Source organism: Lynx canadensis, chromosome D3 (genome assembly GCF_007474595.2).
Source record: "Lynx canadensis isolate LIC74 chromosome D3, mLynCan4.pri.v2, whole genome shotgun sequence".
NCBI classification, from domain to species: domain Eukaryota; kingdom Metazoa; phylum Chordata; class Mammalia; order Carnivora; family Felidae; genus Lynx; species Lynx canadensis.
This window is the reverse complement of record NC_044314.2, coordinates 25,847,863-25,860,801: the sequence shown is the minus strand read 5'-3', so window position 1 is coordinate 25,860,801 and position 12,939 is coordinate 25,847,863. Positions and strand designations below refer to the sequence as shown.

General features: G+C 52.7%; 1 protein-coding gene across 7 annotated transcripts in view; it reads left to right on the top strand.

Annotated features, from left to right (window-relative positions):
- CTIF (cap binding complex dependent translation initiation factor) overlaps positions 1–12,939 on the top strand; it is a 296,900-nt gene that overhangs the window by 196,360 nt on the left and 87,601 nt on the right. For 6 of the 7 annotated variants that reach the window (XR_004344270.1, XM_032595318.1, XM_032595316.1 and 3 more), the window contains 2 exons: positions 7,411–7,903; positions 10,461–10,760. Coding sequence is in view for 6 of the 7 variants with exons in the window: in XM_032595318.1 (XP_032451209.1) it covers positions 7,411–7,903; positions 10,461–10,760 (793 nt within the window). In the remaining variant the exon portion in view is untranslated. The remainder of the gene's footprint in view (positions 1–7,410; positions 7,904–10,460; positions 10,761–12,939) is intronic. The other variant, XM_032595317.1, reaches the window with a different exon arrangement.

Sequence of the window (12,939 nt, the reverse complement as noted above, 5' to 3'; positions counted from 1 at the left end):
TTTTCGCTTGCAGAACAAAACAAAAAAAAAATGCATGTCTCTTGTGTTTCCAAAACCTGGATCCACACATCCGTGTATCCGGGACCAAATACTTCCCTGCCTGGCCCCTAGGAGCCAAAGGAGCTCATCCCCAGCCAGGCCAAACCTAAACCCACAGGTTTTGGGGTGAGCAGTGAGCTGGCCCCTACAGGAAGGTATCGACGAAACCCAGGGCCAACAAACATAGAAGAGAGAGAAGCTGGTTTGGGCCAGCTCAGCCAGCAACCGCTGACAAATATTTGTGAATGGCCAGAGCAGGGAAGCTTGGGTCTCCATTGTTGAGGACCGAGGCCCAGCCCCTAGTCTTTTCCAGTGGCGAGGGCTCTCTCAGCCCTTTCCCAGGCCAAGGACGTGGGCCTCACGTGGCCATCGCCACAGCAGATACCAGTGATAACTCGGCCCTTCTCTCCTTTGCTGGATCTTAGGGCAAAGGGGATGGACAGGAGGTAGGCAATGGGTGCTGGGCTAGCTGTCAGGCTGGGCACACTCCTGAGGGTGTGGGGAATTTCACCTCCCTAAGCCTCAGTTGGCTGATCTGTAAAATGGGAAGAGAGCCTCTTGAGCCTGCACACAGACACTGGTCCCAGCAGTCGGTGGCCCCGAGAACTAATGGGAGCCTTGAACAGGAAGGAGGAAAAAAGAAACAAAAAACCTTCATGCCCATTGCCTCCAATGGCATCTGGCCTCTTTCTTGCCCTCCACCCCCCCCCCAGGGGCCCCCCAGCCAGTCTCCTTTGCCATCCAACCCCATATCAGCAGCCTTCTTTCTTTTGACTCCATTGGTCTTGCTTGCCCAGTAGGAGGGGCCCCTTACGTGGTGGACTCCCAGGCCTCCCCTCCCGCCCACAGACAGCACTCTGTGTGCAAAGGAGCTGCTACCCAGGCAGAGCGAGTCTGAGAACACCCACTAAATGCCCGACAACCTGGATATTCTTGGTCACTGCTCTGCTGGCAGAGCTGGCTCCAAGGAGTGGCAAACTAAAATGACTTGGAATTCCAGGCCCCCCAAAATTTCCGGCAAGAACAGGAGAGTTTCAGCAAGACCTGGCTAATTTCTTTCTGAGCCCTTGACCACCAGCCATGTAAAAATTAGCTCCTTTCTCCTCCCGGTGGAGGATTTGATTTGATTTGTTTTGTTTTTATTTGATTTGATTTGATTTGATGTGTTTTGTTTTGTTTGGGGGTGGGGGGGGGGGGGAAGGAGGATGTTGGGCAGAGAGAGGGAGATCCCTGATAATGGCAAGTAGGAAGCCAGACAGTTTCAAGACAGATGCTGGGAAGGACTTGGTCAACCATCCTTTGGGGGCATTCCTTGGGCCATAGCTGCAGGCACCACAATTTTTCTAAATAAGGATGGGAAAAGTCGTGAGAATCAAGCATTATCTGCCAGGGAATTTCCAAGGTTCTTCTCTGGGCTTAAAAATTACTCATACTCAGAGAACAAAGAGGGTAGAAGGAGAAAGGGTGAATTCTTTGAAAGTAATTGAAAAATAAAAGTAGGGGGGATTCACAAAATGTCACAGGCGTGTGGTTGCTTGAGGAGCTGGGAGGGCCGTGGAATTTCTCCCAGTGGCTCTCCCAGTGTAGGTCAGTCCGTGATTCTCAGGTGAGGGCCGCGGGCTTCTGAGCTGACTTGTGTCTCAGGCATCTGGATTTAGGTCTGGGTAGTCTGAAGGCCAATGGGTGATCCCTGGGAAGAACTGACTCAGTGACTCACTTTGCAGATGGGGCCCCACACTTCCCTGGACACCTGTGCTCTCTACCCCTGCTCTGCTGTGAATGCAAACTGACAGTCTTCCAGGACTTAAGGCACTGGTCCATTGATGATTACTGTTTTTAGAATGAGTCCATTCTGGAGGGGGGGCACCTGGGTGGCCCAGCCAGTTAAGCGGCAGACTTCGGTTCAGGTCATGATCTTGCAGTCCCGTCGGATGGAGCCCTGCACTGGGCTCTGTGCTGACAGTGCAAAGCCTGCTTGGGATTCTCTGTCTCCCCCTTCTCTCAGCCCCTCCTCCACTCATGCTTTCTCCCTCTCTCAAAATAAATAAACTTTAAAAAAATTAAAATTAGGGGTGCCTGGGTGGTTCACATGGTTGAGCGTCCGACTTCGGCTCAGGTCGTGATCTCACTGTTCTTGGGTTCAAGCCCCGCATCGGGCTCTGTGCTGACAGCTCGGAGCCTGGAGCCTGCTTAGGATTCTGTATCTCCCTTCTCTCTGCCCCTCCCCTGCTTGCTCTCCGTCTCTCAAAAACGAATAAACATTTTTAAAAGTTTTTTAATTGAAATTAAAGAAAAGAAATGAAAAATTAAAAAAAAAAAAAGAATGAGGCCATTGGGGAGTAAAACTAGATAGAGCCTTAGGTGTGCTGGTAGAGGTGAGGGGTGTTAGAGGAGAAGCCTTTTGCACCCACGTATCGGGACAGCACGGCTTTTTGTACCCAGTATGTACTTCAGACCCAGTGATGAAAAATACCAGGCAGGCCTCATGAGAAGGGCCCAGGGCACACCCGGTCAGCCGGCCTCAGTTCAATGTACCAGGCTTCTACAGATGTTTCTACAATGACTCTTAAATTATTAAAATAAATACAGACAACTAGAAACCCTGAACATCCTATCTAAAAATGGACATAAGAGGACTCCAGAAGGTGGAAAGCAGGCAGACTGGCTGGGCACCATGGCACTCGGGCCATGACACGGTGGTAACTTACCAGAGTTTTCTTCCTGGCCTCACAGATCCCAGACTTGGAGGTAAAGAAGTTGGCAACCCAGAAATGCCAGTAGGCCCAGGCAGACCGGAAAGCCCCAACAAAAGCCTGCCCTCTCTCGCTAAAGGACCAGGAAAGGGGCAACCTTACAAGACAGAAAACTCCTGGACAGTAATGCTCTACTCTAGGCAAACCTCCCAGGAAAAATGTGGGCTCCAGCCTGACCCACACAAGCAGAGGTCAGTGGGCCTGACCCACACGAGCACAGTCACCAGGCTGAGGAGGCGCCCAAATCCCCCACCAGGGTGGGGTCAGAGAGGCCGAGTGAGGAGTTAGGACTCGTCCCTGTGGGGCACTGAGCACCCCTTCCTCTGTGTCAGTGGGGGCCACGTGGGGGCCTTGAATCCCACCCCCATCCACCAGGTACAAGGCTCCACGCACCCCCTCCACCATGGTGTCAGTGGAGGCCACGTGGAGAGTAGCAATATGCACCCTTCCCCTCCCTGCCAGGGAGGCATCAGTGTGAGGGGCCCGAACTCCCAACCCCGCTCTGCAGTAAAGCGGGCCTCCCTTGGGGTGTCACAGAAGGCCCAGTAGGGTACCCGACCTGTACTCCCCACTCGGTAGTAACAGGGCACGGCAACCCTTTCCGCTATTGGAAGCAAGGTCAGAGGAAGCCAGCTAAAACAGTTCTCCATGAGCCCAGAGGCTCATAACACAATACTGAAGATGTCCAGGTATCAACCAGAAATCTCAGAAAGATCTCAACTGAGTAAAGAAAGACAATAAGACACCCATACCAAGATGACAGAAGTGTTAGAATTCTCTGACAAAAGATCTTAAAGCAGCCAGCAGGAAAATGCTTCAAAAGAACATGCTTGAAACAAATGAAAAATTACGTCTTGGCAAAGAAATAGAAGCTATAACAAAGAACCAAATGAAACGTAATAGTTAAATTAAAAACTCAATGCGTGGGTTCAACAGCAGAATGGAGGGACAAGGGAAAGAACCAGTGTACTGGAAGATAGAATGAAAATGATCCATGGGGCGCCTGGGTGGCTCAATCGGTTAAGCATCCGACTTCAGCTCAGGTCATGATCTCACAGTTTGTGGGTTCGAGCCCTGCACCAGGCTCTATGCTGACAGCTCAGAGCCTGGAGCCTGCTTCGGATTCTGTGTCTCCCTCTCTCTCTGCCCCTCCCCTGCTTGCACTCTCTCTCTCTCTCTCAAAAATAAATAAACATTTAAACATTAAAAAAAAAAAAAAAAGATCTAATCTGAGCCACACAGAGAAAATAGACCAAAAAAAAAGTAAACTGAGCTTCTGGGACCTGGGGGTCCATAACAGCAAATCTAACATACATGGTCTCAGACTCTAATGTAGAGCAGAGAAAAAATGGGCCTGGAAAATTATCCACAGACGTAATGACTGAGAACAGTTTGTGTGTTGCTGGTGGGAGTGTAAAGTGATACAATCTCTCTGGAAAATAGTTCAATAATTCTCTCTCTCTCTCTCTCTTTTTTTTTTTTTGTAATGTTTTTTTATTTTTGAGAGAGAGAGAGAGAGAGAGAGAGACACAGCTTGAGTGGGGGAGGGGCAGAGAGAGAGGGAGACACAGAATCTGAAGCAGGCTCCAGGCTCCGAGCTGTCAGCACAGAGCCCGACGCGCGGCTCAAACTCACAAACCTCAAAATCATGACCTGAGCCAAAGTCGGACACTTAACCGACTGAGCCACCCAGGCACCCCTCAGTAGTTCTCTTTTTAAACCAAGTAGCTACCATATGACCTAGTAATGGCACCCCCAGGCACTTATCCCAGAGAAATGAAAACTTAACAAGAATCTGTGCACAAATGCCCATAGAAGCTTTGTGCACTGTAGCCAATAACTAGAACCCACCCAGATGCCTTTTAGCGAGTACATGGTTAAACTCGCTAATACATCCACACTGTGGAACACTACTCAGCAGTAAGAAGGAACAAACTATGGATACGTGCAACGCCCTGGATGAATCTCCAGGGAATGATGGTGAGTGAAAAAAGCCAATCCCACCGGGTTACATACTGTAACGTATGTAACATTACCACCAAGTGGAATTAACAAGGTGCAGCAGTTTACATGTACTAGAGGCTCTTGTAACAGATTGTAAATTATTCCATTTATATAACATGTTTGAGATGACAAATTGTAGAAATGAAGACTAGATTACTTACTGCTAGGGGCTCAAGAGGAGGTGGTGGAAGGGAAGTAGGTGTGGCTATAAAAGGGCAACAGGAAGGCATCCTTGCAGTGATGGGAATGTTCTGTATCTTGACTGTATCAATGTCAAAATCCTGATTGCGATCTTGTACCAGAGTTCTGCAAGATGTTACCATGGGAGGAAACTGGGTAGAAGATGCAAAAGATCTCTCTGTATTATTTCTTACCAGTGCACGCGAATCTGTAATTATCTCACAGTAAAAAGTTTAGAAAAATAAATTCATGTTCTTTTAGAAAACACAAGTAAAAAAGAAAAATCCTCATCCCATCCCCCAGAGTTAACCACTGTTAGCATTTTGATGTGTTTCCTTCCTGATTTTTCTGTGTTTTTTTTTTTTAAGTTTTTAAAAATTTACTTATTTTGAGAGAGGGAGAGTGTGCGAGAGGGAGAAAGAGAGCGCAGGGGTGGGACAGAGAGAGAAGGAGAGAATCCCAAGCAGGCTCCGTGGTGCCAACTCAGAGCCCAATGCGGGGATTGACCCCACGCAGAACTGTGAGATCATGACCTGAGCCAAAATCAAGAGTTGGACACTTAACTGCCTGAGCCACCCAGGCGCCTTTCCTTCCAGATTTTTCTATGCATACAAATATTTGCCTTAAAAAGTAGCACCATGCTACACATAGGACAACACATGCTTTCTTCCATCAACCAGAGTGAAGTCTTAACACCAGGTTCTTAACATTCCACATTGTTTCTCACTGTTAAACACTGCCAGGATGCACAAATTGTGCCTACATCCCTGTGCAAGGCTTTTGAGTATTTCCTTTCGATAAATTGCCACCAAGTGGAATTAACAAGGTGCAGCAATTTACATGTACTAGAGGCTCTTGTAACAGATCGTCAAACTTCCCCCCCCCCAGAAACACCCTAATTTCTACTTCTAACATGCGATGTGTTGTCTTTACCATTTGTGTGGAAACAAAACACTATACACCTGTCTCCCACTTAATAACTTTAATTCCCCTTGAAAACCCTGCCAGGAGGGAAGGGTTTTCAATGGAAAAAAAATTGTTTTCATTAATTTTAATGGAAAAATGATATGTTTAACCTCAGTCCAAGATGCCTCCAGATTTTCACGGATACGAAATTGTCAAGTGAACATTGAAACTGAGTTTATATAAGTAATAATAGTTTCAAAGTAAATCAATGCCTTTTTTGGGTTCATAAAATTCAGTGCCATGAAGGTCCGCTGTCCCCACCAAAGGGACAGGTCGCAGTTCTCCAGCTGCACATCCCATAAAGTCAGGGCGTGGAAAACACTGGGGGGTGAGCGCAAGAGTGCTTCCAGAGATGGATCAAAATGTTTGGGGTTCATCTCCTGTGCACACCTCAGATTTGTTCCATGGTCATGTTCTCTGGCTTAGAAAATAGTGAGTCCGGTAAATCGGTGAGTCAAATGTCGCGTGTGGGTTAGTCAGCTCGGGCCCCCGTGACAAAATACCACAGACGGGGAAGCTCAACAACAGAATCTTTTTTTCTGAGAGCCCTAGAATCTGGAAGTCCAAGACTGAGGTGTCTTCTTGGTTTGTTTCTTCTGGGGCCTCTCCTCTTGCAGATGTCTGTCTTGCTGTATCTTCACACGGTCTTTCTTCTGTCTCTACATCCCTGGTGTCTCTCTACGTGTCTAGATTTCCTCTTATTATAAGGACACCAGTCCCATTGGATTGAGGCCCACCCTAACGGCCTAACGGATTAACTCAATCCCCTCTTTAAAGGCCCATATCTTTAAATACAGTCACATTCTTGGGTACTAGGGATTGAGTATTCAACACGTGAATTGAAGGGGTGGGGACACACCATTGAGTGCATAACAGTTTCTTATTGCATATTTTGTTTGTGGGCTTGGGGGTGAAAATGTCAATGTGCCCCCCCACACACACACACACGCACACAAAGTTGTTGAACAAATGATACAACTTCACAAGAGCCATGATGGTAAAAATTGATTCACAGGATAGCTGTCACCAGATACAGGTCTATGTATGTATCTTCTCCGGAACGTGCGTAGACTGCATTGGGAGGAGTCCCAAAATGGTAACAGGTGCATCAAGAGTACAAGCTGGGTGGCTGGGGTCAGAGTCAGGAGGATTCACGATCTGCTCAGACGCATCGTGTGACTTTGGCTCCCCACGCGTGTGCTGATGTGTATTCTAACAAGGGCAGAAAATACGACTCGAACTCAGGGACTGACTTGACCCCTCTGTAATCGCAGGCCCCCCGTCTGTCTCCTGCTGTGCTGCGTCCACAGGCCCTGCCGCGGAGTCGGGCACAGAGGAGGTGTCCAATAAGGGGGTAGACAGAACGAATACATGAACAGCTCCGTGAACTGCTCGCCCAGCGTTTGGACACAGGGACCCTGAACAATCCTCCCAGTGACCCTCTCTGTCTTTCCTCTTTGGTTTGCAGACGGCAGCAGAGGCCTCCGGGAGGGAACAAGCCCCAACAGCATGGTGACCACCAGCCGGTCAGTGCCAAACACAACAGGGACCACCAGAAATCCTACCAGGGGGGCTCGGTGCCTCATCCCTCAGGGAGGCCCACTCATCACGGCTACAGCCAGAACCGGCGCTGGCACCACAGCAACATGAAGCACCCGCCAGGCGACAAGGGGGAGGCAGGCGCCCACCGCAATGCCAAAGAGACCGTGACCGTGGAGAGCCCCAAACTTGAGGATGCCCTGGGGGACACCGGGCACGGCGGCCTCGAGCCCCCCCGCAGCCCTGATGCCCCAGCCTCAGTGGCTTCCGAGAGGCTGCCCCCACTGCAGCCGGGGGGTCCAGAGGCCGAGACAAAGCGTAAAGACAGTATTATTCCCGAGCGCATCGGGGAGCGGCCCAAAATTACCCTGCTCCAGTCTTCCAAAGACAGGCTGCGGCGAAGGCTGAAAGAAAAGGTACCGGTAAATGAATTTTCGTTGTTCTCTTGTACCAGGGAAGACATCGTGAGGTAGGCACTTTGGTAGGCGGGCTCGGGTTTGAGGCGGCCACCACTGCCTCAGGGACTGCTGGCCACCGGAGGACTGGCCCGTACGTGAACCCCCTCCGGCACATTCCGGCTCCTCACCTTCTGGTCCCCCAAGAGGCCGAGGTGGGCATTGGGCACCAGCCCGCAGCCTGGGAGGGAAGGGGAGGAAGAAGCATGTACCTGAGGGGGATGGGAAGCGTGCAGAGAAGCCTTGGTTCTTGCCTCCAGCATTTTCTGGGGTCCAACACTGCCCTGACAGTGCTAAAGGGCATTTGGGAAAGACCGGGAGCTTGTACGATAAGGACGGATGCTTCCCCCCAAGGTAAGCTCCGGCCAGCTGTGGTCCCCGCCAGGGTCGAGAGCAAAGGTGAGTTGGGCAGAGTGCGAGCGGGTCTCGATTTTGCCATTCTCCTCCTTGATCCGCCAGCGGCCCAGGAGGCGTCTAAGGGACAAAACTGAAGGAGGCCCTCAACCCCAGCCTCATACGGGTGCCGACTGTGCTCCGACACCAGCCCTGAGAGGAAGGGCCTTCGTAACTGTTGCCCCCACCCCACCAGCCTCTCTTTCTTCACTGTATCCTGACCGTGGCCCCCAGAGCCTGGTTCGCTGATTCAAGGGGACGTGTCCCTGAGCCTCTAGCAAAGGGATAAGGCTATGTCAACGGCAGCATCGTGTCCACTGTGCTCACCCTGGCCCCCCTTCCCTGCCAGGGATGTAGGAAAGGTCACCTTGGAGAGGAACTGCTCCTGAGAAAGGCCGGCTGGCCCCCGGCCCTCCCCACAGAGTCCTCATTGTGGGGCTTCTGCGGAGCTCGAAGCTCTGGGCTTCTCTCTGGCCTCTCACTGCTGCTTGCTTTCCTCCCCCTTTTGCCTGAAAGGCCCAGCCCAGGTCCACACTCGGGCAGGACAAGGCAGGTCAGACCCCTTCCCCAGCCAATGCCTGACGCTGCACCTGCGTCCTCCACAGCCCTGAGCTCCCGCCCCGCTGCCCCCGGTGGGGGAAGCAGCTGTGAGGTCCAGAGGGAGAGCCTCCCTCATTGCCTTCCTTCTCAGAGGTGGGAGCCTGGAGACCAGACCTGCGTGGTGACAGTGCGTAGGGTCCTCCTAAAGACCCGCCGAGACACATTCCTCAAAGCCCGGCCACAGAGAGGGGATTACTCACTAAGTTCCCTCCAGTCCTACTAAATGTAGCTGGTGCTTTAGGGCCCAGCAAACCACCTGCTGCTCCTCACTCTGCCTTTGACTGGCTGGGTGACCTTGGACAAGTCCCCTAACCTCTCCGAGCCCCAGTTGACTCATCTGTAAAATGAGAGCAACACCGCATACTTTGCAGACAGGCCACGGCATGCATAAAGACCTCCTGGGTGGTTCTTACTTTATATACTGCCCGGGGGCCCAGATGGTGGGGCAGTGGGGTGGATAAGGAAGGGATCAGAACGGGTAAGATAGGTCCATAGCACCCATACACGGGTTTCGAGCACTCCCCTCAGGTGAGGCCTCCCGGATTCCCAGAGCAGGAGGACATTGGCTAAGGCCATAAGTAGGGCTCAGGGGAAGCTCGACATCATCCAGCCGCCGCATCTTCCCAGGAAGTAGACTGAGGCCCAGAGAGTGAAACCACAGCCCACAGCCGTACAGCTAGAGGCAGAAAGCAGGTTCGAGAACTCTGGTCTGTGCCTCCCGGCCTAGAGCTCTCCTGGTTGGGAATAGGAGGGCAAGCGCGGGACCCCACTTTCTGTCCCTGACCCTGCCCTTCTTCCCTGATCTCCCATCCCAGTAGGTAGGGCAGTCACATTCTTGGCCACCCATCCATTGTATTTGAATAAATACTTTTGAGACTATCAGATCTGTCCAGGCCCGGTCTGCGTGCAGTGAACCTTCTTAAAGGTGTAGAGTTCGCTGTCTGAAATTTCCTTCCTAGAAGTGCCCGTCCATTTAGTGGCACACTGGAGGGCTCCCCGGGGTATAGCGTTTGTTACAGAAGGCCAGCACAGTCTCCACAGGACATAAAACCAGGGCCATGTTTATCCGGATCCGGGAGCCTGGAAAGCAAGGTGGCCATTCCGTGGGCACCTTTTACCAATATAGCAGACATTTTGAATACTTTCCTCCTTCCTGCCCTCGTTTTCTCTTTGACCCAGTTTTTTGTTTTGTTACCTTATTTCACCTTTTACAAGCCCCATTGGGTCATTCCTAGCTTGAGACCTTCGATGGGCACGTACACAAACAGAACCAATATATGTGGGAATCCTGGGTAAGAGCTAGAACTTGCAAGAAAGATCAGCCCCTAAGAGCCAAGTAAAAGGTCAGCAGAGGGCCTTGGTGGTTGGGGGTCCTAGGTGGAGGTCAGCATTCCCAGAGGGACCAGACCTCAGGTTCATGAAGGTAGGGCTGGGTCCTTGCTGGGGGCAGCAGGCCTCCCTCCACTGGCCACCCCCAGTGGTATCCTCGGCTCCACTGAGGCACGACTCAGTTTGTCTCCCACGCCCCCAGGACGAAGTGGCCGTGGAGACCACCAACCCTCAGCAGAACAAGATGGACAAGTTGATTGAGATCCTCAACAGCATGCGGAACAACAGCAGTGACGTGGATGCCAAGCTCACCACCTTCATGGAGGAGGCCCAGAACTCGACCAACTCCGAGGAGATGCTGGGAGAGATCGTCCGGACCATCTACCAGAAGGCCGTGTCCGACCGCAGCTTCGCCTTTACGGCCGCAAAGCTCTGCGACAAGATGGCACTCTTCATGGTGGAGGGGACCAAGTTCCGGAGCCTGCTCCTCAACATGCTTCAGGTAACCGGACACCGACAGCTGAGCCTCCCCTCCCCCGCCCCGCCGCGCCCGCCAGTGGGTTATTACTAGAGAGAAGGCTGCAGATTCTGACCACAGTTGAACTTTTCCCAAGTTCCACCCTTGCCCGATTAATTATAGAAAATAAAAAGGCACTTGAGGGGCACGGGATGAGTGGCCGGATTTGCGTGTGTTTGTGTGAGTGATCCATGGTTACAATGGACCAATATAATTTTATAGGTGTTTCGTGTTTAACCAGCCTTTCCCTCTTTCTATTTCCACGATAAGAGAGCTGATCCTTGCTCTTCACCAGTGTCTGTGCTTTGACCTCTCCGCGTCCGAGCAGACGTGAACCGGGTGTAGACCTCACCTTTCCTCCTCCCGCCCCGGACCACCACCCCCAGGCCCTGGAGGTGGTGTGGCTGGAGCTGAGCAGAAGGTGCAAAGGCTTTGAGCAGGAGAGGTGTGATCTTCTTGCCGATACACTGGGCTTCCTGAAACCACTCTTAGGGCAAAAGGGAAGTGTGGCGACCTAAGACTGTCTTGTTCCTCGGTGCCTTCCGGCTCAAAATCCCTCCTCCCCCGCTTTTCGCTTCTTCCTCCATGGGTTCCCCGCATCCAGTGCTGGTTTCGTGACCGTGAGCGTGTAGTGTCAGTATGGGTGTGGGTGCGCAGACTAAGGCCAGCGCCGTTCCATCCCACGAGCCAGGGGCCGATCCCTGCCCTTCTGTCACGGGTGCTAGCAGGTAAACTGGTGGCATCAGAGGAGAGGTAGCTGGTGGCCCGGCATGGCCACCATGGCTGGGGCCTCTTGGCTGGAGAAAAGTCTTCTGTAGTGTGACTTTGTACCTTAGGCTAGTTGAGATGTGAATTGAGTTTCCAGCCCAGGTGAGGTGAGACTAGAGCCTGGCAGTTCGGAAAGCAGGGGTGCAGAGCGGGCAGAGACCACCTGCGGGTCTGTCTGAACAAGGGCGACCGTGTGACAAGTCATCCAAACTACAACCGTCCTGAGCGTCGCGAGGGCTCTGTTTGTAATTACGCCCAGACACCAGGCGTAAACCAAGGCATGTGGTCGCCTTGGTCTCAACCACCTGGTTCGAAGTCTAAGGTCTCCTCCTAAAAAACAGGGAGGAGGGAGCCCCCTCCCCCCACATGCTGCCCACAGGGCTCCATCCCCGCCCTCCTCCCCTCTTCCTGGGGAGAGCCTGCTCACTGCAACCCGAGCCCTCGCTGGCCAGCCTGGCCTGTTTCTTTCCAGCTCCGGGCCCCGATCAGGTTCCCATTCCTGGATCGCCCACGCTCCCCTGGTGACGAATTCCCGTATTACCTGAGGGATTTGCACATCGGGCATGTTCCTCACGGGCCGGAATGTCCTGGGAGAGTGTGGAGGGTGACGGCCGGGAGCGGCCTGTCTGCCACGTCCTGCCAAGCATGAGGGAGTCAGGGCCGGGATCGGCCATTCGCCTTGGATTTAGATCTTTTTCCGAGAAGGGCCAGGATAGGACAAGACTTCTAGACAACGGCTGCCAGCTCCAAGTAACCTAGCCAGAACCAGTGGCGGACAGACATACAGGGCGTGCGGACGAGACGCACCCAGCTGGGAAGGGCAGCTGGCCGCAGAGGCCGCCCAGGATCCTGCCCGGGTCAGGCATTTCTTCCAATGACCTGTGGTTAGAGCAGCCTTGCCCACGGTGTCCGGCAGGGCATCAATCCTGGGAAATGCTCAACCACAGAAGGGGCTCCGTGGCGCACCCGCCTCTCCGTCAGCCACAAAGTGGGCTGGCTCAGCACAGCAGGAAGGGAACCTGTTTGGCCACACCGAACTCAACAGAGTCTCCTTTGCATCCCCCAGCTAATAACTTCTTCTGGAATTAGTATGCCGAGAGGCCTGGTTTAGCAAACACGAGCTCAGGGCAAGAACACTAACCTGAATGCCGGGAAACAGGGCTTTCCGACCTGATTCAGGGGTCATCAGCTGGAACTGGACCTCTGCGGCTCCCGCTGGGACGTGCGTGGCTTGGCTGCTTGACGCCCATCAGGGGACCTTGCGGTTTTGCGCTGCCGGCGATGAGGCGGGGGCCTTGAGGAGGGGCACGAGGGGCCCCACGCAAGCCTCCTCCTCCCTCACTTTCCCTGGGCCCTTCCACTGCAGGAAACAGTCCCGGGTGCCCCTAGTCCTCAG